At 37.8% G+C, this 25,787-nt stretch overlaps 1 protein-coding gene across 1 annotated transcript; it reads right to left on the bottom strand.

The window, feature by feature from the left end:
- Positions 1-3,480: 3,480 nt before the first annotated feature.
- On the bottom strand, positions 3,481-25,422 carry LOC149771923 (uncharacterized). The gene is made up of 5 exons (XM_089948086.1): positions 25,359-25,422; positions 24,856-24,886; positions 7,226-7,372; positions 6,801-7,040; positions 3,481-4,577 (listed from the first exon to the last, which is right to left on the bottom strand). The coding sequence occupies exons 1-5, from the start codon at positions 25,359-25,361 to the stop codon at positions 4,549-4,551; spliced, it is 450 nt and encodes a 149-aa protein (XP_089804212.1). The 5' UTR covers positions 25,362-25,422; the 3' UTR covers positions 3,481-4,548.
- Positions 25,423-25,787: the final 365 nt, after the last annotated feature.

Raw genomic sequence — 25,787 nt, 5'->3', positions numbered from 1 at the left:
TTTACCTGCTGTGTAGGTGGGCGGGATAATGGCAATATGATTTTCCAACTCACCACTACGTTTATGAAATTTGAATTCAGGCACCAATGATTGTTATACTTTTGCGCGAACTTACTCGGCCGCTTTAGTAGCGATAGCAGAGGCGAGACGACTTTTCATTCATCCTCATCACGGAGACGTATTAGTTCATACGTGTCTATATTCGCGAGGATGTCAAAGTTGGTTGTGTGATTTGACTCCGAGGCCTTTCAGGCAAGGTTGTGCCCCTAATCCCTCATGTAATATTTGCGTATGTGTTCTGCAGTACTTCTAATGGCATGGTCTGCCACACTATTAATATTTTCCAAGGCAGGATGCTTTGCATTTTTTGCACCCCAATACCACGGGGTTTCTGCGTTCCAGTGCCATGGAGGTTCCTATTTACATACGTGCGGGCTTTATCTAATTCTCAAAAACATGGCCACATTTTTCTGTTGGCAGCATTCCCACTCGTATCGTACTTTCTGTGGCGAACACGAAGCTGTAAATCAGTCCTTGCGAAATAATTGACCATACTTATCTCAGTGTAATCACATCAAAAACCTTCTGCGTTGTTAAGTAAAACATTTTTCAGAAATGGGTCTGCTTCAGTAAGTGCAAATGAGTCATGATCGATTACAAAACCAACGTAAATTGTTCGGGCGATAGTTGCAAGTACCCGGTAATGTTGAACCTCGCATCGGGAATTTCATCCATCTTGTCCCTAAAGAGAACGTCTAAAAATTTAATTAGATACTTGCGTTGCCATTTTTTTTTTGCGGCGCGTTAATGTGCTCTGTAAAATAAACTGAGTTGGGATGCCATTCGTAGAGTTATGGTCCGAAAGCGTCTAATTAGCCTGAAACATCTTCGTCGCTGACCTCATCATAAACGTTACTCTCTTCAGGCGCATTGGGCGAGTTATCATGTTTCTTTTGAGGATATACTGTTTCATGCACGATATTCTGCAATTTCTTTTTGTTTTGTTTTCTTCATAAATCTGCCCAAGTTTATTCCGATTCATTTCTAAGGTCACTGACAAATTTACCAGCTTATCACTGTACTCAAACTTTGTTTCGAATAATTTGTACAACATTGTAAGGGCCTCTTTTATAAATCTGTATTACGCATTTCTACTATATCTCTGATCTTCCAATCTTTTGGCAGGATTACATCATTTATAGCGACATCAATAAACTCCTTCATAATGCTTTGGCAATCAATTCCCTGTCTGTCGCTCAACATTTTCTATATTAAGCCAATCCTAGCATTTGATACAAACTGTATTCACAACTCGGCTATATTTTTCGTTTTTTTACTAATATGTATATATATATATATATATATATATATATATATATATATATATATATATATATATATATATATATATATATATATATATATATATATATATATATATATTACACTGTGGAAAATATCAACATACTGCAAGCTAATATAGTACTCTTAGCAGCGTGTATAATATCGTTCGCTACCATGGATCATCACTCACACTTTCTGCCGAGGTTTTTCCTTTCCACAATCACTGCAGACTAGCGCAGAGTAGTATGGAAAGGGTTATTTGACCTTATTCGATACCCTATGGGGATACGGACATCCGTACGAGACTCTAACCCCCATGACTGACACTCTCGTGAGCGTTTAATCCTCTAGCAACCGCTCGACAAAAAAATAACCAAAATATCATGGCCTACGTGGAGGGGTAGCTTGTCATGGGGGTTAGAGGCGAGAACGGGTGTCCGGGCACCCACAGGATATTGAATGAGGCAAAAGCTCCATTTACGTACTACTTTTATAGTCAATAGTCACAGTCAATTTAGTTTTCCACCAGAAAGTTGAATTGGTTCATCATGTTTCGTTATAATTGGTTTAAAGATTGCAGTTATTTCACGATGTGGTACCATTGTGATTATTTAAAAATTGTGAGCTAATTTTTATTCTGTTATTTATATTCTAACTGTAAATGATAAACTCTGTTGTAAGGTTCTATAGTAGTGTCTTTCGCAATGTTCCCCTAGCTATGTTAGGAAATTTACTTTAAATTTTCTTTAGGGAGATTACGTTCTATTTTTAATTGCTCGTAGGATACAATCACGCAATTAAATACAAATGATCACAATATATGACTATTTTAAAGGAAGACAATTATGCTTCTCCCGTTTCCTACTTCTAAATAAGTTATTCCAGCGAGCGATTTACAGAGGACAGAAGAATCAATAATATTCTTAAAGCAAAATAACTAAACTTATCTATCTTTATAATGTCGTCTGCAGAAGCATTACACGAGAGATTTGTAACGTTTAATATAAGACGTATATATAATATTTGAGTAAATTTGTAAGCCTCAGCTGAGTATATCCCGTGCATATAAAGTACATGTGAAAGTTTCACGTTGATGAGAAAAGAGACGGGAAACAAGTGGAAAGTTTGTCTGTTCAAGATGCCGAGGTAAATGTGAGAGTTATGATACAGAATATTGTTAGTTGTCTACATTCTTTGGATAATATCGAAATCAAACTGAATGACGAAACATAAAACGCTTACCATCAGTATTTTTTTCGCAACATACACAGATCATTTTCGTAGTTCTCTAACCAAGGGCCTCTACCGACAATTCTTAACATATGCATGGTAAATATTGCACTGTCTCAGTCTCAATGGAAGATCTGTGAGGAATGTGTTCATATGAGCAATTGGGGAAAAACAAGAAAATGTTTGGAAATTGATAATTTATTCGTGTGGACACACGGCAGTTTAGAAGTTGTCTTCATTGTGATATTAATCAACTTGTGGAGCACTGAACGCACAAGACACGGGGAGTTGCTCTGAAGACACGTGACCTTCGCTCAACTCTGTATTCATCTATTAAACGCTCAAACAAATTAACGATATGGACGAACATGGACGATGAGGTTTCAGATGCAACGAAAGCATAGCTTTAGCTTTCAGCCACTCTCCTGAAATTCAGATATCAGAATTCCTATTTTTTAGCGATGTGTTCACAAAGATAATTCTTGTATAGTGGACCAAATTACCATGCCAATAAAGTGTTCTTGAATCCAGAATCAAGGTTTTGACGTTTAATCAATGTGAGCACACTCTAGTAATAACCAGTTTTAAAAAAAATGTCACGACTTCACAATGTAATCAACTCGGGAGATTAACAACAACAACAAAAAACCCGCCCAAAAACTCCCAGAAAAAAACAAGTACGGAAAAAGTGAAGGAAAATTGTTTGATGGATGGACGTGATGATTAATAATAGTGTACAAAAAGGAATGAGTCCAGTGTACAATAAATATAGAAGAGAAAAAAAGTGTTTTCATCTGAGGTAATTTTTAAAATACTAGTATGGGTGCAAACTCATAGGGACTTCATCGCTGCATTTTAGGATGCCGAAATCACAATAAGGATAATGGATAAAGCTCAATAACAAAATAATGTATTGATTCATCTTTAATACTTTACACTCTGAACAAGTTGAACAGTGTGTGTGTGTGTGGGGGGGATTTTTAACGTAGCTTTAACAATTCTAGTCATAACGCTACGTTGTCTGCAGTGTGGCAGTTTATAGAAATGTTTGGCACTGGGGCATCATGCTGCAAACATGTAGCATCATGACCCACCCAGTCGCATTATCCTGACATCAGGCCGACCAATCCTAACACTAACCTCTTAACGCTGAGCGCCAAGCGAGTCAGCTGCTAGTACCATTTTTTATAAGTCGTTGATATTACTCGGCCGGGATTCGAACCCACGACTTCTCGCATCCAAGGCGGACCCTCCAACCACTTAGGCTACCGGAACGGTCAATTTGAAAGAAAGACAAATATATTAATCAGTATCTACCAGATACGGAAACTCACACAGCAAAGAAGCATTTTTATTAAAAAAAAGATTTAAAATCTGTCACCAGTGCTGATGAAGATATGTTACATATATATCTGAACCCCTCCCCCAAAAGAAAGAAAAATAGAAAGAAAGCAACAAGTGGCTATATCCGACAAGTAACTAACTGAAATTATAGCAGGAATTTAGAAGATAAGTGTAAAGAAAATTCAGATATTTTACAAAGCACATTGAAGCTCTGTCAGAAGCGGCTTGAATTAATAGACTAACATATGCCTAAATATCCAGCTAATTCAAATATATTATGACAATTCACTTACTAATAATAAGAAAGACCTCCGCTTTCATATTTGTACAAGTTTTCTCCTTAAAACAACTGGTTCAGACACCCTCTTTATTAGACTAGAAACTTAATTAAATGATATGACTTTTGTCCAGTGTACTATATTTCCAGAGATAAAAGTTTCATTACACTCCGGGGACTGTTTAGCTCTTTCGGCACATGACACCGTCATCTTAATCTATGGATCTTTCTATGCTTTTCAAGTTTTATCTACTTTATCTGTTTTCCTTTTATATAAAGTAACAATTGAAATAAATCTTTTAAGCAACTGGTGAAATCAATAATATATTAGCCGTTTTAATGCAGGTTTCTATTCAAATGGATAGCAGTGTCTTGATGAGATCTGAAATAAAAGAAAAAAATCTGAATCGTAGAGATTAAAATATATACACCAGGAACTAGCAGAAAATGTGTTTATGAAGTGTAATGTTTGTCTTAAGTTTTATAACCTTTTCGATCATGAGAGTACTTAGGTTGGTAGAGAGGTAGGTAGGTTAATTGGTAGGGAAGGAGATATTTGTGATTCAGCTTGTTTTTCTTTAGATTTTCGTATGCAATATAATATTCACTCATTTATTGGTTAATACATTGCCGTAACAATTTAAATGAGTGTCTTTGATTTTTAAAATCTAAACATTTGCAAGAAAAAGCCCACACAACACTTTTGACATATGCGTGTATTCTGATTGTTTGAAGTGGACAATGTTCTGATTTGCTTATACGTCAACTTCTTGCGGTGTTAAATAGTGTGTGATTGATATTAAAGTATGTAATTTATGTTAACATGTGTGATTTACATTAACGTGTGTGATTTTTATTAACATGTGTGAGTTATACTAAATAGTGATTTGTATTACCGTGTGTAACTTATATTAACGTGTGTGATTTATGTTGCATGTGTAATTTATAGCAACATGTGTGATCTACATTAACGTATGTGATTTATATTAACATGAGTGATTTATATTAATGTGTGTGATTTGTATTAATGTGTGTGATTCATATTAACACGTGTGATTTATGTTAGCATGTGAAATTTATATTAACATGTGTGATTTATAATAACGTGTATAGTGTATATATATAGCGATTTTGATAGAAATGATCGTTGACCTGTCATGCAAAATTGTGAGCAAATTAATATTTATATGAACTTATATTAAAAAATGTTAATCAGTGAGTGTTGCGGACCCTTAATATAATCGTCTTGTTGACAATGCCCCTAGCATGTTTATTTATTCAAGGGCAATTTTGCTTTTGTTAAACTGATAGCTCTGTCAAAGGTGAGTTTAGAATAATATATTCTTTGTAAAGAATTATTATTGAAAAAGCAGCAATATGTGAAGTGTACACAGTGGTCCTCCAAAGAAATATGGCTTTTATACATATATTGTGGGCACATTAGCGAAGACTATTGGCACATCAGCACATCCAGTATTAGAATTCATTCGGAACACCTCTGGAACTCTAGCAGAATACGCTATACTTTTGGACTTGTGAGAGAACTTTTAAGACTATTTGGGATTTAATTCAAAATACTGTAAGTTTTTTTAAAACAATTTTCACTTGTATTCAAAGCAATAAATTATGTCTGAATTTTGCAAAACGTGTTAGTTTTCGCTCCTTTCTGTTACTTAATTTAAGACCTAAGCGTCGTAACACAAACCAAAAATACCATCGAATTGGAGAAGTTAGCACTAATTATCCTATTACACTCAAAAGACCTCGCCATTCCACCCACCCCTCGGCTATTAAATGAACATTAATAGTAATAGCGATGATGTAGTCCGATATATTAACCCCTCTCCCTAAATCTGTATGGATATTGATGGACAAAATGTGGGTCTGATGTCACATGTTTATTAAAATATTCAATTTTACTGCATGCAGATCTTTCCGAAACACACCTGCGTACAGTTTAGACACTTATCGGAATTTGGTAATAGCCATATCTGGCGCGAAATTCAAAATGGCCACAGGACAGAGGGTTGTACTATTCTACATGGATTTACAAGTCGCCTAGCATAGGATTTGATCCGGAAATATTATGCACATATCACAAAAGAACCCTTAAACTGACGGCAGCTCAACAGCGCTAGAAATACGGGTAAGTGTATAAAATGTACACCGATGTGTGCAGACAAAATTTTCTGCAGATCTTTGCAGGTTTTATTGAATCGGCGAAATCATCCTCTAAAATGTCATCCAATATCATTACAGGTGTGGAATTGATTTTTTTATACCAGGGATGGTGGTGATCGGAGGAGTATTACAACATTAGCCATTTAGCATGTACCCCCTGTGGTTCTACCAGCTGACCAGGCGGTCATTCTCAGAATATAAATTTATGCATTAATCATTTTAGAAATACCTCACTTTTCTAAAATAAATGAAGTAGGGCGCTAGAAATGTATGAAATGTAATCTTGTTGAATGATGCAAAGAAAAGTAGTAGGCGGTCTATCAAATATATCGAGCTTAATATCAGTGGTGAAGGATAAAATGTGTTAAATATGTGTTAAAGGTTATTACTATTTGAGTTTGCTGGGATTAATAAAATGTCTTACCGTCGTAACGAATTTTGTGGTCTTTGACTTCTACTAACTGTGTTAAGTAGTCCACTTCGTCCGTAGTCAATGGTTCCCCAAGTTTGCAGAGAGCTTCCCTCAAATTGTCTACGCTGATAATACCATTTCCCTCTTCATCAAACATCTTAAAGGATTTTCGTAGCATTGTGACGTCGATAGAACTGTCCTTTACCTCTATGAATAATGGCAGCACTTCTTCAAATGTTATACTGCCCTTAACTGTAAAAGAGAGGATATACATATCTTATATTGTCAACAACCTTTAGTAACAATCCAGTTATTTCTTGATCTATGAACTCATACTCAAACCAATATTGTGATATTAAATGTTTTAGTGTGTCTGTGTGTCTGTGTGTGTGTGTGTGTGTGTGTGTGAGAGAGAGAGAGAGAGAGAGACTATGTACCTTTATCCAGATCATGACCCACAATGATGGTTTCCATTTCTTTCTCGGATGGATTCTTCCCAAAAGCCCGGAAAATGCGACCAAGAAAGCTAACTGGAAGCTTTCCTGTTTCGTCTCCATCAAGGAGCTTCCATGCCTGCTTGTACGCTAGGAATAGAGACAGTAATACTTTCCAATCTTTAAGTTTCTATCAACCGTTAGTCTTGACAAAAACGAGTATCACTTACTGCGCACGGAAAAATGTTTACCTTGCAAAAGTGGCAGCAGATGTGTGCCTTTGTTATCTTCTGTTTTTATTTTTTTAATGTAAATGATAAAGTGGTATTAGTGAAAGGACTAAAAAAAATTTAAATCTTTACATTCAAACCAGTTTAGATATAAAATATTCATATGGCCAGTGACTATCGCACAAAATGTCAAGTAGCGAATGAACTTCGATTCAAAGTCCATCGACGTATTCGCACTGGATAACCTCAACTTTACATAGAAAGTAAAATTAATTGAAATAAAAATGAAATAAATAAATAGCGTAAACGTTATTGCAATGCATGGACAGATTGTTTTGTTACTGAGTTCGAGTGTAAATGTTATTGCCATACAGCGTTTCATCGAGATATTGTTTTGTTGTTGAGTCGGAGTTTAAATGTTATTGCCACACTGAATTGCATCGATATATTGTTGTGTTATTCAGTCCGAGTTTAAATGTTCTTGCCACACCGCGATGCATCGAGAAATTGTTTCTTTATTGAGTCCGAGTTTAAATGTTATTTCCATACCGTGATACATCGAGAAATTGTTCTTTTATTGAGTCCGAGTTTAAATGTTATCGCCATACCGCGATGCATCGAGAGATTGTTTCTTTATTGAGTCTGAGTGTAAATGCTCAACAGTTTAAAAACGTACAATACGGATTTTATGTCCTAACCTCAGTTCAACAAAAGAAAAAGATTTTTAAAAAATTCCAAGGATGGAATCTCTCCCGAAGATTTAATAAAGTACAAGTGATAATATGTAACATTAGGCTAAATGTTGTTCTTTTTGTTTTGGTTTCTATGGTGATTTTTGTTCTTCCCACTATTACAAAATAATAAGACAGCGATGAGAAAACTTTAACATTACGGGAAATAGTAGATTTTCAACATTATTCACATGGAGCAGCAGAGAGGGCGAATCCCACAAACTATTTCGCTTAACAGAGCCTTCTATCGAGAACATTTTAGATAGAGTGAATCTTTTTCACAAAATAAACCCTCCAGTCAGTAAACATGACAAAATAGTCTTTCTCTGCTGACTTGAAGGATTATCTCATGAAAATATCTACCTATACAACTATTTCTGCTAATACAAGGGTCTATCTTGCGAAAACACTCGGTGTTGTTCATCCCTCTCTGCTGCTCTGAACTAAAAGTTGTCAGCTGTTATTGTCGTCTCTGATCGTTTTTGTATTTGTGTGTTACATAAATCACGTCTGTGTCTGGAAAATATCCTGGCAGGGTTTGCCTGTCGTCGCCCTCTCTGCTGCTGTAAATTAAAAATTTAAGTTAACAATAATGGCCAACATTGGAGAAGCACATTCCGCTAGATTAGCTCGAGAGCGACTAGAAGCAATAAAAAAATTTCTTCCTGTGAGAGATTCTGTAAGACAAAAATTACAAGCGCGGCAGCAAGCGCAAGTTGAATTTGCGACAGGTGCAGAAGAATTATTTAAACCCGTTACAACAGCTACTGAGAAAGCTGCGGAGATTACAGAAAGAGCTTTGTTGGGAGATGAAAAGGGTATTCTTCCAGTGCTAAAACAAACCGCCGAGCAGACTGAAAAAATTGCTAGAAGAACCAAACAAACAAAAAAACTTTTACAAGATCTTCCAACTAATATAGTTGCAGCTCAACCTCCGCCCGTCGGCGAAGAAATACTTGAAGGTATTGGACAAATTCGTACTGAGCTCGCGTCTAAAGCAATAAAGGAAAATATTGGGCTGATTGCAAAATTTAGGGAGGGTTTTGCTGAAGATATTAAAAATACTACAAGAGAAGAATTGCCCAGAAAAATATTAATTGGTATGTTTAATAAATCTAGTATCTTAAAACCCGGTTTTGAAAAAATAAACGATGATAATTTTATTAAATGGATATATCATATATATAAAAACAAAAAAAAAAACAAGCCAGAGACGATGATTTAGAATACAGAGGTCTCCTTGGTGAAGTAAGAAGAGTTTATGACGAATATGTAAAACAACTAGAACCCCCCCCCCCCCCCCCCAGCAGAAACCTTCTACACCTTTGCAACAACCACGGCGGAGGATAATAGACCCTGACCTAGTCCAGTTAGGTGAATATGAGGTTGCATCTGAACAAAGTCCACGTCGTCAAAAATCCGAGCCAACTAGGTCGCCGATAATTGGTTTAACAACATCTCCTGAAAGTTTACCGCAAGATGTTTTAACCCCGAGAATTGTACGACAACAACCAAAAACTGGAAAAGGTTTAAATATTTGTCCTGATAATATCATCAATGATGTATCACGGTTTAGAAGTTCTCATAGGAGGAGCGCGGGCTGGAAATAACTCACCAGTAATAATTAATTAAGCGGCTGATATCTGTCAGCGATTATTTCGCGGCGGCATCATGGATGCTCACATCTACCGAGAACTTATTGATGAACTCGCGGACAGCGATTAGAGAAATAACTGATTAAATAAAATGATTGTACACAATTCTCATCGTAGACCAGTTATGGTCAGGGTTGTAAATTCACGAGTACCCGTATACAGGATGACTTATGGAAACGGACTTGGTGATGTTGTTCGGGGTTTATTCGCGAGGATGGCACCTAAAACAATACCGATCGCAAAACAATTATCAATGAAAGCTATTGATGTTATCAAAGATAAAGCTACTGGCGCTGTTGGTAGCGCTGCCAGTAAAGTATTCTTGGCAATCAAGAATAGACTAGCGCGATTAATACGCAGAAAACCACCACAAGTAAAATTACCAGCCACCGCAGACATGCCCGCAAATGTTAGTAAAGTAATAAATGAAGCCGCAAATTAAAAACTAGCAGCGCTGATAAATCCTGAACAAATAAACACAAGTTTGGTGGCGGGAAGTGGTCTTCGTTTTAGACGATAACTTCTATAATAAAATGTTTAAACGGGAATCCGACCCAGCATTCGACATGGACGAACCGGTCCTTAAAAATGAATCAGTGCGTGATTATCAGTATTATTCTTATGACGCACGAGAGCCAAATAAACGAGGACGAATTGAATTACAGGTTCAAGATACAAGTAGATATTTCCTGCCCGCTGAAGCATTTATTGAAGTAGAAGGTGAAATTATAAAAACAGATGATACAGAATACGGGGATGCGATTAAAATTGGTTTTGTCAATAACGGAATTATGGCCTTGTTGATAGTGCTATCTACATGATTGATGGAAAAAATATTGAATCGATTCAGAAGGATGTCGATGTTGCTACAACAATAATTGGTCTAGCAAGATATTCTGATGATTATACAAGATCAGCTGGCCCATCAATGATGTTTGCCAAGGACGCTTCTAATTATCATAACAGTGATCAGTTCATTATTAGACGACCAAAAAACCGTGCTGCCCCTAATCCTGCTGATATCGACGTGGAAGATATGATTATTAGCGCTAATACAGAATTTAATTTAGGTTTCGCTGCACGTAGACAAATGTTGAAAGGTAATCGTAGAAATTTTTCATGTGCCATTCCGCTGTCGCACATCTTTGGATTTTGCAGAGATGTCAGAAAGGTAACTTTTGGAGCAAAACATACGGTCGTGCTTGTTAGAAAAGCCAACGATAATGATGCTATATGGCGACCTCTAGGTGACGAGGGTAAGGTAAACATAACAAAACTATCACTGTGGATGCCGGTAATGACTCCTGCAATTACTAAAGAACAGCGACTGCTTTCTTTTATGGATCAAGGTGGTAAAGTGTTGTTATCGTGGCTTGCAACAACCACAGATAGTATTCAAAATACCAATAACGGTTTATTCACATGGCATATAGCATCACAGCAGGGAGTTTCCGCGCCGCGACATATTTTTATTGCTAATCAGGATGATTGCACGGGTGGGTAATGAAACACGTTCGCATATGATATTTGATCAACTTGGTATCACTGACGTTTCTTTGAGAATAAACGGACATCAAGAACCGTCTGAGAACATACTGTTAGATTTTGGTAATAATTATGTTGCACGTGCATATCAACGATTGACAAAATATCTAGCGCGTGATCTAAATATCGATACTGGTTTGCAAATATCACAATTGGATTGTATATCTCATTATCCAATCTATTACTTCTCGTTAGAGCATCTTGATTTAACCAGACAGTCTGTCGTTGATACACACTTTCGGGCTACCGTGAATAGAGACCTAGGAGCTATAGCTAATTACAGAGCAATCGCGGTCATACTTTCCGACAAAGCAATGTTGCTTGAAGGTGCTGGCGGCCGAATGATATTCGCTGATGCACCAGTGGAAAACTTGTAGACAATTAGATCAATCGCAAAGTTATAAGAAATGTCATACAGTCACGTTAATGTCACTCTGACTCCTGGTCAGGTCAAGAAGTTACAATCGAAGAACGCGAGCACATGTGGGACAAAAATAACTTTAAAACATGATCAAATCGCTAATGGTGGTCCAAACAAACTGTCGCTGACTAAAACCCAACTAAAACATTTCAATAAAGCAAAGCAGGCGAAAACTGGGACTCATCTTGATTTCTCTACAGCCGCGGTCAAAGATATGGTTAAAACTGGTGGTATATTTCTTGACCTGACCAGGAGTCAGAGTGACATTAACGTGCCTGTATGACATTTCTTATAACTTTGCGATTGATAGCCGCTGCTGCCCCAGCTGTCGCTAAGGCCGCCGCGTTAGGAGCTGTTGGAACCGCTGCTGGAATGGCACTAAAGAAAGCCACAGGAAAAGGATACAAAAAAAAGGGGAGATCCGCTCGCGGATCAGGGCTAAGACTTCCAGGAACTCCACCATCATGGTACCCAAAACGGTTCTAAAAACACAAAGTGTTTTAAAAAATGCTAGCATTTTCACACCGATGTCAAATTTTGATTTGCTTGATGCTGTTAAACAATTAAATATAAAAAATTCAGAGGCGTCTTTATGCGAGATCAATTGCCACGACAACCAAATAATCCAGAAACAGGAATTATTAATCTTGACAACAGCAATGGTCCAGGAACTCACTGGGTTGCTTACGCGATCGATCCACGTGGAATTATCTATTTGATTCGTATGGGTTAGCACCACCAGTTGAATTTCTCCAATATACAAAAGACGTCCCCGCGACAAAGTCAGGGTCAGGGTCAAAAGTTTGGTACTCAACGCTACCGACACAAACACTGACCGATCCTCCGATATGTGACAGTGAAGTACTGAATGTTCTTGATGCGATATCAGCGTCAACCAAACCACCTCACAAAATCGTGCACGAGTATACCATGGGTCGATTTAAACAGTTTCCTATCAAATAATGGTTGATATTTACGGAAGATCTCTCATCGAAACAAAGACAAAGAAACGCGCCGATGTGGATTTATCAAAATATGCGACCAAAGATGAAATCGATAATCTTTTAAGTCTGACCGGGATAGACCAGCAATATCAAATGGTATGAAATAATTCGTAGGGTTATTGGAGCTGCTCCGGGTAACATCCCTGTGTTCACTGATAGCGGAAAAATCAGAGATTCGCTGATATCAATCGCGGCGTTGCGAGATGATACGCAAAAAGCTGCAAGGAAACGTGCAAAAAAGACCGATGATACAATGACAGGTGAACTCAGTCTCAGCGGTAACAAAATAACTATGTTAGCGGATGCAACATCGTCGGAAGATGCCGCAAACAAACAATATGTTGACACAGGCGTTAGCACCATTGACGGTAAACTAACCACGTTGCGGGCTGAGTATGATGTTCATGTAAACGCGTTTACAAGACTTCGAAGAAACTTTCAAAAAACCGATGATGCCACGGATAAGTTTTTTGGAACTCCTCCCGTCATCGACATAAAACTTTCTGATATCAAGACCAACATTGACACGATCAAACAAACACAGCAAAACATCGTAGCGGGGATTCCTGAGATCGTTAACAAAACCAGTTTGATTAAAGTCCCATCTGGAGTTACTCCCGGGCATATCACCAACATAGTGTACACGGTATCATCTGGATTTGCAACATGGTCTCGACAAAATAATACTATCAAATATACAGCAACAGCCACTGGAGATAGACTGTCTGTGTTCAGTCCCGCTAAATTTGAAATCTTTACAACATATCCCTGGAGACATTCCACCGACAAGTATTCCGGGGTTGTGAATATCATATTAAATAGCGGAACCGAAGAAACATTTATACTGGAATCCGCCGACAAGAAATTAACCGCAACATCTTACTGGTGGAGTTTGGAATTTGTAGCTGAAACGCCTCAATTGGTTACTGCGTAAAATAATAAAATGGCCTCAACGACGAAGTCAACGACGAAGTCAACAGCGCAACAATACAGATATGATCAGGTACGCGAATGGCAGAGTTAAAAAATACTATTAGCAAATACACAGAAAAGGTAAAAAAATACAAGCGGCGTGTAACCATGTTAGACACAATAGTATATTCGGTGTCAGCGGTAGTTGCATCTACGGGAGTATTATTATCAGCTCTAACACCAGTGACAACTGCAATCGCGGTCACAATTACAGTTTCAACATCAGCGACAATTGCAGGAGTTGCTAATATTATCGCGAAAAAAATATTCTCGTGTGCGCTAACAAAATTGCACGAGTATGAAAAGTTAAACAGCGCAGCCACGAGCACCTACTCGAAACTGTCGGCGCTGATATCATCCAGTCTTGACGATACAACAATATCAGATTCCGAATTCGCGCAAATGGCAAAGATGTACAACGATTATACTCAGAGTATAAAATACTTCGATTTGAAACGACAGCAGATAAATAACAATGTCAACGGAATTACTTCAGCAGATAGTCGCAAATACAAGCCCGGCGCGAACATCTTTGTTAACAGTAACCTCAACTAAGCCAGAATTCAGTATTAATTTTCCAACTGCGATTCCAGTAAGCGAGAGCACAATTACGAGTATATCACAGTTGGCCCAATATCAGATCAAAATCGTTTGGTAAATTACGAGCAAATAATTCGTTTGTGTTTGCATACAAAAATAAAAACGATGGCACGCCAGACTGGAACGTCATTGGGTTAATAACCGGGTCTTATCAAATCGAAGAAATCAATGAGGAATTACAACGTCGAATAAAAAATATCACAACAAAGGAATCCAAAATAGCAATAACTGTTCATGAGCCAACGCTGTCGTCCGCGATCGAAATAAACACCCCAGACTACGCCGTGGATATATATAATAGTTCGATCAGAACAGTGTTAGGATGGCCTGAAGTCGCTCCACCGGCACAACCAATACCACCAACACCTAAAAACAACACCTAAAAAGTCTGATTATGTCACTGACAAACAATCATATCATGAAATTACCCTGTCATATAAACCGAATTTGGATGCTATAAAAAGTGCAACGTTGGGTAGCAGAATTGGCTCCTACGATACGAACCGTATTCGGTGGATGTTTACTTATGAACGAGGTCTCCAAGGAATTAACTCTTATTTTATTAACCTAGAAGATATTATTGAATATTTTAAAATCATTAATCAAGAACATAAAACACAACTAACGCAGCTACGGCGGCTCTTCCAAGAACATCTTTTTAATATAACAAGTTCACGCAGCGAAATTATTACGCGGACTGAAATATTAAATCAGCTTGCCGCCGACATGGAATATATTAACCAGCGAGTAATTCAGGCAACAATTGATCCTACTGACGTCGTCTATGACACAAATCGTAGTAAGCAACAATTTCTAGCTGTATATTCACTGACGGAAGCCACGTTGCCAAAGTTTAAATTTCCCGGATATAATGTTCCCGAGTTGAAAAAATCTGTCACCGACCTCATCAATCAGTCCTCTTCAACGACATAATCGCACAACACAGGAGAACACTACCGGGGCCAACTGTCCTCAGACACAACAATAACCCCGAAGGGCAAGGCCGGCATGTATCCCCGGGCATCGTAAACATAACTGAAGTGGTCGCGGTCAATCTTGTATGTGATGTCATTGATGGCAGTTACAGCACGGACACGACAGTATCAAATCAAACCCAGCAAGGATTTATTCTTTATTCATTTACTCCGAAAGAACCACCTGGATTTCTGGTTGTGCAAGAGCCGATCAATCCGGTCTATCTACGATGTCATAATCCGTGGCTGACCAGAATAAATTTCAAACTAACAGACCAGCGTGGGAATCTTATTGATTTACGGAATGAAACACTACATATTAGTCTCCTGGTGAAATCCTAGGATTTCCAAGTCATAGACTTCCACAATTTCACAATTAATCAAGCAAGTATTATATAATGTATCATCGCGTGAAATGGTTCATACATGATAAAGAACTTCTTGATCAAGCTGTCAAAACCGGAAAAGTTACCCCGGAAAAAATAATTGTTGATATATACGGTAATGACGATTTTATACTGACTGATGCGCAACTACAAGTATTGATAAAAGATCATGTTCTGATTGCGCATTGCAGTATACATCAAATCCTCGAATATATACACGTATTTAGATCTTAGATTAGATTGATAAATCTATAGATTTATAAATATGTACCACCACATAAATGTTTTTGTGTATCACAAACAAGGGCTCGAGCAAGCAGTTAGGGCTGCATTTGCACAAGAAGAAATTAACGTTAAATTCATTATTGACGAATACGGAGACGAAGATTTCTTACTAACACAGCAACAGTTATATAGTCTCAGACGCGAGCATATTATTTCAGTTGTATGTGACAGAGATCAAATTCTCAATTATGCACATTCCTGCATTAAACCCCACCGACTAAGGAAACTACGATCGCCTTGATTTCATCACCTTGATTTCATCAAGGAAGTAAAAAAAGTGATATATTTTTTTACTTTCGATTTCACTTCCAAGTATTTGACTTCATCAAGGTGAGATATTTACTTCCTCGTCAGTCTTGATTTCGTCGTTGATTTCATCCTTGATGAAATCAGGGGGACATATAATTTTTTAATTTCCTTACCGGAGTATTTATTATCTTTTTCATTTCATACTCTTGAGCCAATGCCAACCTAATCTTTTCAATTGCACGAGATAATGAAACAAATTCGTTTATTTGTGCTTCTTCTACTCTAGCCAGCGATTTATACAAATTATTTTGAATTTTTTTATGAATCGATACTGAGCAGGAAGAATATAACGCCCTGTGCATTTAGCTTCATGTAATGATTGAAAATCAGACATAATTATTTCAGAATTTAGTGATATATTAAATCCGCGTTCTTCTAATATTTTAATAGCAGCAATCACATTATTGATATTTTCGTAATTCATATATATAAATATTATATATTTAAAAGAAAAAAAAATAGACACCACATCTCCTTGAGTCTCTAGCTTATCGTATGATAGGCTACCAAACTCAGGAGCGGAAACACGACCCCCATGTGAGCCCCTAACCTGTCAAATAACAGTCTAGAGAGCCCAGAGGGTGTGTTTGCGAGCGACGAGACATTCCCCAGGTGAACCCCTAGCTTATCAAATGATATACTAGCAGGTTCATATAGGGACAACACAACATATAGTATTTACACTATTTACATCTGTAAAGCTCCTAAATTGCCACCGCATTTTAGCAAGCTTACAGTAGGACATAGTAGTAACTAAGGACAGCACAACATATAGTATTTATAGTAAGGACAGCAAAACATATAGTATTTATAGTAAGGACAGCACAACATATAGTATTTACAATCCCATGTGAGCAGATGGTTCAACGAGTATATATAACTTAATTCTAACTAGTCCTAGGACGGCACAACATATAGTATTTACAGTACTTATCCTAACGGAGTCATTTTCTACACTCAACAGCGGGTATACCATCCCCCCAAAATCAGCCCCTGGATGACGCAAAAAGCATCCGCCATGAGCGGATATGACGAGATGGTATTGATTACTGTTGAACTTCGAAGACTCCGTCTTCTAATAAGATCGTATCGTATATAAACCGACTGATACTTGGAAATTCAAAAATAGCTCACGCGATGGGCGTGACTTGCTTAAAATGTTTTTATTTGTTTTTTTCTTAAATATGATCGTGTGGAAAATACAGATGAACCATAAAACCGAACAAGTGTAATAAAATAAAGATTTTATCTGTGAAAAAAATATTATACACCTGCGGGTGTTGACAAAGTCACTTTGATAAAGTCACTTTGACGAAGTCACTTTGATTTCATCAAAGGGGGAGTAATTGGAGATTGTGTTACCTGTACACGGAGAACCGTTTACCCGTCTGTGGTATATATCGTTAACAAGTTCTAAGCCGAATTTAAATTCTGAACCTGATTTTAACATAGAATTTGAAAAATACCTGTACTTGTGAACGCGGAAGTGTTATAGACTGGCTGTAAAAAAAAATAATATACCGCTCTGCCCCCCGCTGGATAAATTTACCTGTAATGACATCTCAAGGAGTATTGCACAATTACATTGACAAAGAGAGGGAACTAATTGCATGAGATATGCCTAACGGAGTTATCTTCCATTGGAAATTCTCGGATTTTAGTGAAGTAAATAATGAAAAACAATTTTTCTGCTTGTTATTTGTTTTGACAGAGCGGAAATTGTATATTTTTTCTGCGACTCTTCGTACTGAGGCCGCACAAATATCAAAATACTTGCCAGCTGAGTTCATAGATGAAAATATTATTTCTTCATTCGTATCTAAATTTATGGATACAACTCTCCTGACGCTCTTATTACCACAGCCAGTATTACCAGACCTACAATTTTGGATTTGTGTCACAACTCTTAGATTGGATAAATTATTATCGGTTTTAACACCATTGATGTGATCGATCACAAGATCGTCTTTGATCTCTCCAAAGAAACACTCGAACACGAACCTGTGATTATAATAGGTTTTTTCCCAGCAACCTTAAATCTAAGATAACCAGTATTATTAACAACACCAACTGTTTTTTTCAACCTGCTATTTCTGACTATTCCCTCGCGAGATGCTTCATAATTTTCAATCATAGGATGTTGGCTCATTTATATAATAATATATTTGTCTAATCTATAATTTGTCTGAAAACGTATTTAAATAATCGCGCTCGGAATTCAACGCAACGTCGTTATTTTATTTGTTGTAATATCGTTTGAGTTCACGGTATCGTTTTGCTGCGCAACTTGCACATAACTGTGTTTTACCCCTGACCCCAACACCACATCGCAGACACGGTATTGGCCCTAAACTTCCCCTTCGCACGCTTTGGGAATGTTGTCCACAGAATTCACCTCTGCAGGATTTATTACAAAGGGTTGATGATTTTGTACCAAGCCACTTGCATTTATTCATTCTATATATAATATTTCTTATTTAATTATTTGTCTTAAATATAATATGGAGGAATTTGAAAGATTATCTACCATTGGCACCGGGAGATTCGATCTTGACAGACTAACCCCTGACTCGCGACGACGAGACCTGACTGATCTGTTTGATATTATCAGGAATGCCAAAAAAGAATTCCGCGACGACGGCGCATCTCACGTATGGTCGTCATTTAAAATTATCCGCGACACCGAAGGTGTCATTGACGAAGTCAATGTCGACTCTGTCAATGTTGACTCTGTCATCGATGCTACAATGAATGATGCACGGGCGAAAACAATTATCAATTATCTCTTTGATGGATATCAAGGATGGATAAAAAGCATTAAGATTTCTCGTAACCGTAACAACGATAACAGAGGAAGTGTTATACAAATCGAAATATAATCGATACGGGGCTCCAATAAATATCATTGATCATAACGCTCACGCTTGGACTAACGCAGTTACAATATTACCGCGAGATCGTGTTGTGAAATATTATCGCGGGAACATATTTGATTTTATTAAACAGATAAGTAAAACCGAACCTGTGTCGATGTGGTTGCTTAAAAGTTCCGAAGATGGCGAGTATGATCAATTTGTAAAACCTAACGGCGACTTATACCGGACGGAATCTCTGCAACAACAAATGAAAAAACTCGCAGAGAAATATGCAATCGAAGAAAACACCGAGCAGTTATTAACTAATTGTTTCACAGTTCCAAGTGTTGTCGCCCACGCTGCTAGAGAAAGAAATTCGTGGAGACCAACACGAAGTGAGTTTCTCTCGGATATACAATTGAGTTGTGTCGAGTATGGACATGGCGGACTATGGAATACCTGGTATGACTACCGTGAGATGATTTCCGTGGATATCTGCATGTTATTCGGGAAGCTTTCTTGGGATGGGCGAGTGCCGCGAATATTTTAAGCGATTTGGACATCCCACGAACTCGATGACACGAGTTGCTATAAACGGTCCTTTACCCGATTTTCCCCTGACAGGATTTGCTCGTGTGACTTCGTTTGAATTTGCCGAAAAACTTCATCCGTGCTGTTATGTTTGGTTTGGCAGACACTTTAGTAAAAAGCGTTGGGCGCCAATAGTGTTGTTGCGATATATGCTTGACAGCCGAATACTGGTATCGTTGACGGTCAGTGAAGCAATCATATCATATTGACCGCAGATTTCAGTTTGGTTGCCAACACCGGAGCGTATCAGTCTCGATGATGTCATTGGCGAGTATGCACGAGAGAGTCCAAATACTCTCATGGATGTCATTGTCGGTGAGGCTCCTAAAGTTCTCGAGATCAAACTCAGCAATAGTGAAAAAACAGCAAAAGATCTCGGACGAAGAATAATCGGTAAATTTACTCAAGGTGGTGCATATGATCATAAACTACATCACTCACGATTGATTATCGATGATGCTGAATTGGATTTTATAATTGCTGATGCCACTGCGAAAAATATATTTTGTAATCGGGAGGACGCGCGCTTGTCCGACGGGGAAAAGTTGGGCACAGTTGTATGTTATATTAACGGAGAATCACCTCAATTCACACATTTAAGATCTTCGATGCTGGCTTATGTTTCTATAAATTTGCTATCAATGATAAATCGATTTCCTGACACTACATTTAGAGTTGCAACGGATTCATTTTATATCAATAAAAGATACTCAGAATCACTGGCTCGTTTTACAAGCAGCGATGAATCATGGAGTTCGTGGAGAATAAAAGCGGAGATGTTACATGGATATTGTGAATCAGCTGATGTTACGATTAAGGATGATTATTGTAAATCAGAATTATCAGAAATGTCGAACGCACCATCTGTGTACGATCCGATCACCAGACACAAAACTGTTTATTTGAACGGACTGGGAGGGTCTGGTAAGACAACTCGAGCGATTGAATTATTTCGTGGCAAATCTTCGGATATGATTGTGCTAACAACTACACACAGGCTCGCCAGGGAGATGAAACAACGAGGAGTTAATTCTTGTACTTATCACAGCTTTTTCAAATACAGCGGTGGTGTATGGACTCCAGATCGAATGGGAACAAAATATATTCCCGGGAAAATAATTTGGGATGAGATATGTACGGTACCGTTAGATATATTAAAATTGTTCCTGGATTGGCTGCTAACAGCGAATACTGCAGTGATAATGTGCGGCGATCACGGTCAGCCACCACCTTTTGTTGGTCCATCTCCGCATTTGTGGTTAAAAGATTTTGTTGATTATTATGAAGAAGTGTCTGATGATCATAGAGCACTTGATGCAACGTTGAAGGAATTTAAAACATTAATCAGATTACAACCGAATAAAATTCAATGTGAAATTATGCGCGAGATGATTCCTGAAACTTCAATGAGCGACTTTTGGAAAACATGGAAACCAGACGATTTGATAGTGGCAAGTAGAAAGATAGTTAGAGACACACTTCAACAGCAGTTATTTCAATTACAACGGGACAAATTTCCAATGTTGCCAGTGCCGTTATGTTATAGACCAGCTGATACGCGGTTACAGAATATAGAAGTTGATATTCCTGGGAAAGAGTCATGGAAACAGAATTTAGTATTGAATGATATTGTGCTAGTTGACATTGATGCTGTCAAAGACGCACTAAAAATGAACAAATCCCCGTGGACGCTAGGATACGCAATGACAATTCATTCATCTCAAGGATTGACTATCAGTGATAAAACTGTCTGGATCGCTGATGATCGAATCGAATGGTCAAACTTAGTTTACTTAGCTGTGTCCAGAGTTAGAAGAATATCTCAACTGCGAAGAATTGTCTTGGAAGAGTCAAACGCTGATAAAATTAATAATGAAAACAACAGCGACATAATAAGAAAAAAACTCGCCGGTTACAAACAGAGTGACAAAAAAAAATAATCGCGATTTCGACCTTGATGTTGAATTTATCATGACACTAAAACAACAGCAGAATAATCACTGTGCGAGCTGTAATTGTATAATGTTGTGGCACTATTCGGATAAAAATTCAAGACAATTTACCGTAGATAGAAAAGATAATAGTCGTGGTCATACACGCGATAATGTGATGCTGACCTGTCTTGAATGTAATCGACGTAGAGGCGCCAGCGCTAGTTAAGTGATCGGGGTGGTAATTGTGTGTCCTCGGGAATTACTTGTAATTGCTCACGTGTGAATCCACGTTGAGGAGCAGTTGAATCCAGCCTGTAGATTGCTGGTCTGCCAGTGGATCTAGTTATGTTAGATATCTTGTGTGTGGTGATGTTCCAGATAGGATCAGTCGCTCTTTTTTTACCACCTTCAGGTTCACCTTGTTCATATAAATATCTCACAGTGACATCACCCAGCGTTGGCTGCGTCGGAAAATTACACCGTGGCAAGTTTATATATTTTTTTGTGATCGCGATAACAGGTTTCATGTTGGTTGTTCGAGTAATTTCATTATTTAGCGCAGCTATCACGCTTGGTAATCTCGCAACCCATTCACGAGATCTCGTGTCCTGAATGAATTCCTTCGCGTATTGATATCCAAATAACCACTCAGCAAGTGTTCGATTAAATCGCTCAACAATTGCCTGATCACGATGAATTTCAGTATACCCTCGTCTGATGGTAACGTTATGTTGCTTCATCAACGACGATACTGCACCTTGAAATTCTTTGCCAGGATCAACTTGTAACAGCTGCGGCCGTCGTAGAGGTCCTCGTTGATAAATTTGTTTAAAAGCATTGGCTACTTCAGATGCTGTTTTCGTTGATAGCGGTTCTGCATCTTTATATCTACTTGCAACATCAACTACAGTTAACGCGTACTTGTATGTGTTTTGATGTCTTCGGATTTTAATAGTATCATGTGGCAGAAATAATATATCGGCTTGATGAACTTCATTTGGTACACTAACATCAAAATGTGCAAAGTGAATTTGTTTAGGACGCGGTAGATAAATTTGCCATATTGCTTGTTTGGATAACCAATTTTTAGCAGTAACTCGCGTAACTTTTGCTGCTTCAGCGAGTTTACTAATTGCTGCGCTACCTCTCCAATATCCTTTTGGGGAATAATAAATCGACTCCATTATAATTAATTACCAGCACCTAGCGCTAATTTACCTTTCATTGCGGATTTTATTAACCAGCTAGCTAACTTTTCTTTGAAAGATTTATGAGTGATGGCATTTAACGCGTGAATTAATTTCACATCCGCGAGATGGCGCTGTTGCAAATCCTTACTTCGGTAAGCTACATCATGCGCATGACACGCCTTATCAATAGCGTTTATCGGATACTCACCTGGATTGGGCTGATCAAAGGCATCAAGTCTGATATCAAGTCGGGTTCCAGGACCACAGTAATTATATCCCGGAAGATGTTTTTCTCCTGGGTATTTAGCCCACGGAGTTCCGGGTAATTTTCCTAACTTAGCTGCGATATCACCGCCTCGCTTTTTTTTTACCTGAAGGATTAAATCTAAACTTGCTTGTGCCGCATCGTTCACACTTGCCTGTAAGAGCTTGTCGATTATTTTTTGTTGTAGTGGTTGTTACGTCCGCAGTTGGGGTACGTGTTCTACATTTCACACAATATAAATCCATATTATTTTATAATATATCTAATGGAGATCACTGACTTTTCCGCTACAAAACGACGAGAGCCAATCAAACATAACTCGGTGCTACCAAATTCTGTCCGAATGATTATTATAGGTCCATCTGGGTCGGGTAAGACACAGTTGTTGTTAAATTTAATAATGAAGTGGATGAAGTGAGATAAATTGTATTTGATAGCTCCGTCTGTGGACGATCAGCGGTGATATGACGTAATAAAAGATTTTAACGAAAGTGCAAAAGTTATAAGTGAGGACGATAAAGACGTCGTTGAATTTATCACAGATATCAATGAAGCGCCGAGTATTGATGACATTGATGGAAGTGTAAATAATTTAGTCGTGTACGACGATGTAATGTTAGACAAACAGACAAACCCTGCCAGGATATTTTCCAGGGGCAGACACAAAAACACAGACGTGATTTATGTAACACAGCGATATACACAAATACCAAAAGTGATCAGAGATAACTGTAACATTCTTGCGGTGTTTAACGGCGTTGACACTCACACGTTAAGAAATATTCATCAGACTTGGTGCAGCGGCGATATGGATATAAATAAGTTTAAACATTTCTTTAGTCGTGCTCAGGCAAAACCACATGGATTTGTAACGATAAATTTACATGATCCTCGAACACGGTATCGAGTTGGATTAGATACAATTTTTAACTAGAGAGCAGCAGCAGAGAGGGCGACGACAGGCAAACCCTGCCAGGATATTTTCCAGACACAGACGTGATTTATGTAACACACAAATACCAAAAAACGATCAGAGACGACAATAACAGCTGACAATTTTTAATTCAGAGCAGCAGAGAGGGCTGAACAACACCGAGTGTTTTCGCAAGATAGACCCTTGTATTAGCAGAAATAGTTGTATAGGTAGATAATTTCATGAGATAACCCTTCAAGCCAGCAGAGAAAGCCTATTTTGTCATGTTTACTGACTGGAAGGTTTATTTTGTGAAAAGAATCACTTTATCTAAAATGTTCTCGATAGAAGCTCTGTTAAGCGAAATAGTTTGTGGGATTCGCCCTCGCTGCTGCTCATGGTGTATGTACGATATAAACATTCTGGTATAAAGTGATATCATAAGGGCTGAGAAGCAGAGTAGGTATATACAGTAGTTGCATCAGCATAAGATAGATGGTAGTAGTAGTAGTAGTAGTGGAAATGGTAATAGTGGTGGTGGTGGGATAAACATCAGCGACAGTATTAGTAGTAGTAGCGGTGATGATAGTGATGGGAGAAACATCACTTAAAGTAGTAGTATTAATACTAGTAGTAGTGGTGGTGGGATAAGCATCAGAAAGCAAGAGAGAGAGACAGATTGAAGTATACTTCGAAAAAACTGATTAACCCTTATCTTAAGGTACTGATATTTTTTCGCAGTGCCTTACAGTACTCTGGAAAGTCGCTCTTACCCTGCATTCGGTCATCCGGGGTATTTTCCGTCTTGAAATGTAAAAAAAAAAATAGGTGACAACCTATGCATTATACATACATTCTTAAATTTACAAATGGCCAAGAAAAACAAAATCATCAAAATTACGAAAGAAAATAATCTAAACATTTAATATATACAGATGAATCATTATAATATGCTCCTCCATAACGGACATAACATTACATTAGAGACATGTGTAACTTAGCTCACACATTTTAAAACTGTATGATCTGAAAGGCAGAGCGGAAACAACAGCAACGACTAAACCAATGATGACCATACAATGACGACAAAAACAAAGACAAGAAAAGCAAATTAAAAACTGGAGAAAATTGGAAATAGAGTTTAATGTAGAAGGATACTAAATCCAGTCTTCCATGGGTCTCTGATTCTCCCTCTGAAAGACACATCTACAACAACTTCCAAATCTAATTAATTTGCCATTTTTGTGATTATTTGTATAATAGAAAAGGAACTTACCATTTCGACATGTATAGTTGTAACCAGCACAGGACTTGCAAGGTGTTAATATGTACGATATTGTTTTACGTGTTGCCTTTTTGGTGTCACATATTGCAGGTAAAACCGGAGTCACCAAAGTTTATCATGGACGTAGACGTGGGATAATGTTGCAAGTGACATGAAGAAAAAGCGACAATAACCCATCTTCCTGTTTTTAACACGAATGACTTTTCTTTTTCAATACAAGAAAAGACTGAAACTGTAGCAGTATATTATTATGTCTTACCCTAGCAGTGGAGTATCTGGCACTACAAGGGAGAAGAACTTTCCGGATGATCCGATAACAATACTTATCAGCCAAACAGAACCGTTAAAACCTAAAATACATTATGGCGCTGGTAAATTATATTTTTAAACAAGCTAGGCCTGTATTTGGTTTTGGTCGGA

This window comes from Sinohyriopsis cumingii, unplaced genomic scaffold (genome assembly GCF_028554795.1).
Source record: "Sinohyriopsis cumingii isolate HCF-2022 unplaced genomic scaffold, ASM2855479v2 utg001591l, whole genome shotgun sequence".
Classification (NCBI taxonomy): domain Eukaryota; kingdom Metazoa; phylum Mollusca; class Bivalvia; order Unionida; family Unionidae; genus Sinohyriopsis; species Sinohyriopsis cumingii.
Note: the sequence above shows the minus strand (reverse complement) of the source record. Positions and strands in the feature narration are given on the sequence as shown.

Excerpts from the sequence above, each read along its gene's own strand:
- LOC149771923 (XM_089948086.1), bottom strand. Across the intron at positions 7,373-24,855 it reads CCCGGATGACCGAATGCAGG|CGTACAAGCAGGCATGGAAG; the intron begins GTAAGAGCGACT and ends CTCTATTCCTAG. Across the intron at positions 4,578-6,800 it reads CCACAAAATTCGTTACGACG|ATCTCATCAAGACACTGCTA; the intron begins GTAAGACATTTT and ends CTTTTATTTCAG.